We start from the raw sequence: 4,693 nt of genomic DNA on the forward strand, positions 1-4,693 counted from the left end.
GGTTATTCCCAGTTTACACCCATGTAAATTAGAAGAGAAACCAGCCTAATGGGAGTTGAGGGGATTCTGCTGAGTATGCTTGCATTCAGGGCTCAGGGTTGGGAGAAATAAAACCTGAAATGTACAAATTCATTGTTACTAAGCCCTTAATGCTCTTCTTGTCAATTTCAACGTGTCTATGACTTCTAATTAAATGTGCCCTTTATGCATAAGGCAAGTTCACACTGTGAAATGCCTGTGGCTAGAGCAAGTTGTATCAGTACTTTCCGTCTGATATGTTGCTGTGAGGCTCCTTATTACTTTATTGAGTCAACTAGATCGTTAAACAACTGGCAGCTAGGAGAAGCTTATGCCTCTACTGTACAGAAGGGTCAGTGAAGAAGCATTAGAGCCATGCTAATTCCATGCTGATTTACACCACCCGCAATCCTGCAGTTACACTGGGTGTACATCAGGACAGAGTTTGGCCCCAAATGCCTAGAGCAGCTATCCAGCATGGGGCGGGGGACTCAGACAGTCTCACATTCAGTAGTTGCAGTAGAACAGACCCCGCAGTCACACCGTATGGCCATAGGGTATGTGTAGGAAGGGTCCACAGCACCAGCACAATTCGGCAGCTTCACCGTAACCAGCTTAGTCTCATTGTAGGTGCAGACTCGATGGTGCGCGTCGACGTACGGGGGATCCAGCACAGGCTTCTGTTAGGTGGGAGGGGGAAACGCTGACATCAGACAAAGGCAAGAGGAATTCAGGACAGCTTTGAGCAGGCACGAATAGCACTGGGGCTAGATCCTGCAACCCCCAAAGTCCCAGTTGCTTCCCTGGTATTAATCACAAAAGTAGGGACAATTGGTTTGCAGGCCCATAAAGAGACTGTCTAGAAATAATTCTTAGCTGATTGCTGTATGGGTCCCACTAGACTATTTCCCTTTTGGCTTATGACCATTTCCCTGAGAATTCTTTTGAAATGGAAGATGCTGGCTAAGGCTGGTCAAAACCTTTTCTCTCAAAACTGATTTTTTTTTTTAAAAAGAGAAAATTGGGGTTTCAGCTACATGAAACATTGCACAAAAAGTGATGCTGCTTTCTGTGGAAAATTGTGACGTTTTGTCAAAAAACCCAAACACCTGAAAACAAAAAAATATTCATAAATGCCACCACAATGCTGCGTGGGAGGAGTTGTAGTCTGGATGCTGCAGTCTCCTCTATGGGCCAGGCTCCCCAGCCAGCCTATAGAGTCCCTGAAGCACTGCAGCAATGGGACTCCCATGATGCACTACTGAGGCTCAGCAAAAAGGGGAAACCACAGTGCATCATGGGAGGTGTAGTCTGGCCCAGCCCACAAGGGAGAACAAAGCATGAGGTACCTGTAGGACAACACCCGTGAGATTTATTTTTCAGTTTTGGGCCAAAAAAATTGTGGTTTTGACTTTCACTGAAAAGTCTAAACTTTTTGTAAAAAAAAAAAAAAAAAAAAAAAAAAAGCACCCCATTTTCTGATCCGTTCCAGTGTTGGGATGGGCTGCCGTGGTCTGACCAGAGCTCCCTGCACTCAGCACAGCTGCAGCTTGCAGGGGGAGGGCAGCCTGTGCCCGTGGATGGGAAGTTATGCCTCTGCAGCATGATCCCACTTTTCTCCTCACGAGAAGTTTGAAAGAGTGGGTGGGGCAGGATGGAGGGCAGAGGGATACGAAGGAGCCAACTGGACTCCTTTGGATTCTCCTGCCCCCTCCAACTTGCAGGGGGAAGCAGCACAAGTGAGTACAGCATAGGGATAGTTTAATTTGTGTTTGTTTCCCCTCTGTGATGCGGAAAGGGCTTGCCGTGCTCTTTACGGGAGTCCCAGGTGTCCGGGCAGACTGATCACAGACACCATGTGCTTCAGAAGTCCCTCATGTTATTAAGTCCCCCATACAATACATCCGGGGACTCTCTAGGAACAGGAGGGCCAAAAACTTTATAAATTTAGCTTAACTCTGCTCCAGCGGCAGCTGCAGTCAGGTAAGGGCCTCTGCAACATCTGTAGCTCTCCAAGGAGCAGTGGGAGCTGGTGGAGCAAGGTGACAAGATGCATGTGGCTTTCAAAGGCTCCTTAGGTTATGGAGGTGGAACCCCCCCTCCCCCAGTTTATTCCACAGGGGAAGGGTAGCAAACAGCGGCCCAGCCTCCTCGCTCCCAGGCAATAAAAGAAGGAGTAGGAAAGTCTGAACCAAAACTCAAAAACTTCTCCCAGTCGGTTATCAGCAGAATGAGTCCCTCGGCTTTACTCAGCAAAACCCCACTGACATTAATGGGATTTTCCCTGAATAAAGACATACGGATCCAGCCCATTAAATGTTTACATTACAGCAAGCTAAAATGAGTCATGAGTTTGATCTCTAATGTGTGTAGACTTGCTCTCTCACCCACTCACCCCCACGCCTCCATCCAGAACAGAACTACCTCATTTTCATCCTGGGCTGCAATTTAAATGGGACCAAATTAGAAAGACATTCTGTTTGGGATTTGCTGTTTGGAACAAAATATATTACCCATGAATTAAGGGCCGCATTTTAATCTCAAAGGAATTTTCTTTCGGTAAAGTCATACAGGGCTCTTTCCCCTAAGTGTTTAAGCCGTAAGAGGCTTTCAAATTGCATAATGAGAGTATTACGTAAGCACTTTATAAATATTACCACATGATGTGGGTGTTTCTCTTGAACAATGGTTCAAATGAATAACTCAAGGCAAATTTGTCAGTCACTGGCACTTGTATTTTGACCATCATTCACCAGACCAGGGGCCCTGCCTTCATGCTGGCTTGTTGACTTCCAAGCACGGTCTTGTCATTGTGGTTATTTATTGTTTGTATTACGATAGTGCATCAGGGCCCCAGTTGAGATCAGGGTCCCATCGTGGTAGGTGCTGTACAAATACATAGTAAAGACAGTCCCTGCCCCAAAGAACTGACAATCTAAGTGTGATTTAGCTGCGGAGAGAAAGGAAATATCCTCGTTTTAGAGTCAGGGAACCAAGGCAGAGCTAGATTAAGCAACTAGCCCGCGGCCATACAGGAAGTCCGTGGCAGAGCCAGGAGTCGAATGCGGATCTCCTGAGTCTTAGGTCAGGGGCTTCACCACAAGACCAGCCTCCCTGGTGCTAAGGGAATAATCATAAGCTGCTTCCTGCACCACTTGCCAATCTCCATTTGAAAAAAATAAAGCGACACCAACACTGGTGCTCTTTAGAGCAGTGGTTCTCAACCCGCGGCCCGCTTGTGGCCCAATCAGCACACAGCTGCGGCCCATGTGACATCCTCAGGCCCCGTACAGGTAGTATATATATTGTATGGATGCGACCCACATAACACAGAGAGCTGCACATGCAGCCCACAATGGTACGTAGGTTGAGAACCACTGGCTTAGAGCTAGCTCCTTAGGCCACCTCTGTCCCCCAAGGTGCCCCTCAGGGATTGCTCACCTCCCAAGTCTCGCAGCGCCCCCAGCAGGCGTCCGTGGTGATGCGCATCCCCTTGCAGCCAGGTTTCCTAGCCAGGAAGGTGAACTCACGCACAGCGCAGCCAATGAAGGTGCGCAGGTTGATGTTGGAGGCTTTGAGTGCACTGACACAGCCAGCCAGTATCAGGAGAGGCAGGGAGCCCAGGACCACGTGCCGGAGCTTCATGCTGCACCCCAAGGTAAAAAGGAGACACATAGCGAGCTGTGAGACATGCTCAGCCCCGAGGAGCTAGCACCCTTAGTCCTGGGCGTGTGTACTGTATCTGCAGTGCTGAGATTAGGAAGGGAAGGGGAGGAGATGGCACCATCCCCTCTTAGCCACCCATTTCCTTTATGCATCCAGTAGTGAGGAGGAATGAGAAGATGACATCCCCTTATTCCTTTCTCTGTACAACCCAGGCAGTGCTGCTAGGTAATGCAGGGCAGTGGCTGGGTTTGCTATAACTTCTGGGATTAAACTCATAAGCTTTAGCTGTGGGGTTTATCGAGCCCGGTGGGCCACTGGTTTCCCCACCCCTGAGCACAGCGAATTTTGCAGAGCAGCAGGCAAGGCAGTGCTCCAGCTTCACTGGGAATAGGATGGAGTGGAGAGAGAGAGGCAGGCGGGAGGGAGGGAACCCGGTGTCACAGGCTCACTGAACAGCCCTGCCAGGAACAAGGAAACAGGCTGAGCCGAACAGCCAGGGTCTCCTCCTCGAGGCTCACCTCTGCTGAAATGCTTATTTTTTAACAACAGCCAATTCATAATGGCATCAGGGACAGTTGGGATTTACTCTAAAATAAATTAGCCGGGGGCAATTGCAAACACACCTTTGTCTATAACAGTTGTCTTCTCTCCCCACCCCTCATTCCTATGTTTCATTTGTCTTCAGATTGTAAACCCTGATCCTGATGGGAGGGAGTGCACTACCACAGTATACCTGTTGCTAAGAATACCCTGAATATTTTGCACACATATTTGTTCTCCAGAATGTAAACGCTTAATTCACTCCCTGGGGGCTGCAGCCCAGGCAGACAGAGATGCAGCAACACATGCCACCTGCCACCCACACACTTTGCCAGGAGACAGAGCTGGTCAGGGCAGCTAACCTGCCAATGCAGCCCAAAAAGTGACTGTTGCTAGACAAGGGAGGGCAGGGCCAAGGTACCTGAAAGATGCCTTGATTCAGCACATCTTGTAGGCAACTTCCACTAAC

General features: G+C 48.8%; 1 protein-coding gene across 1 annotated transcript; it reads right to left on the bottom strand.

Annotated features, from left to right (window-relative positions):
* Nucleotides 1-509: 509 nt before the first annotated feature.
* Nucleotides 510-3,693, bottom strand: GPHB5 (glycoprotein hormone subunit beta 5). Its single transcript, XM_065404389.1, has 2 exons — nucleotides 3,460-3,693; nucleotides 510-698 (listed from the first exon to the last, which is right to left on the bottom strand). The coding sequence occupies exons 1-2, from the start codon at nucleotides 3,691-3,693 to the stop codon at nucleotides 510-512; spliced, it is 423 nt and encodes a 140-aa protein (XP_065260461.1).
* Nucleotides 3,694-4,693: the final 1,000 nt, after the last annotated feature.

The sequence above is a fragment of the Emys orbicularis genome, chromosome 4, assembly GCF_028017835.1.
Source record: "Emys orbicularis isolate rEmyOrb1 chromosome 4, rEmyOrb1.hap1, whole genome shotgun sequence".
Classification (NCBI taxonomy): domain Eukaryota; kingdom Metazoa; phylum Chordata; order Testudines; family Emydidae; genus Emys; species Emys orbicularis.

Bases quoted from the DNA above. Each gene is read 5' to 3' on its own strand.
- GPHB5 (XM_065404389.1), bottom strand. From the start codon at position 3,693: ATGTGTCTCCTTTTTACCTTGGGGTGCAGCATGAAGCTCCGGCACGTG. The intron at 699-3,459 runs GTGAGCAATCCC...CCCACCTAACAG, and splicing joins GGCGCTGCGAGACTTGGGAG to AAGCCTGTGCTGGATCCCCC.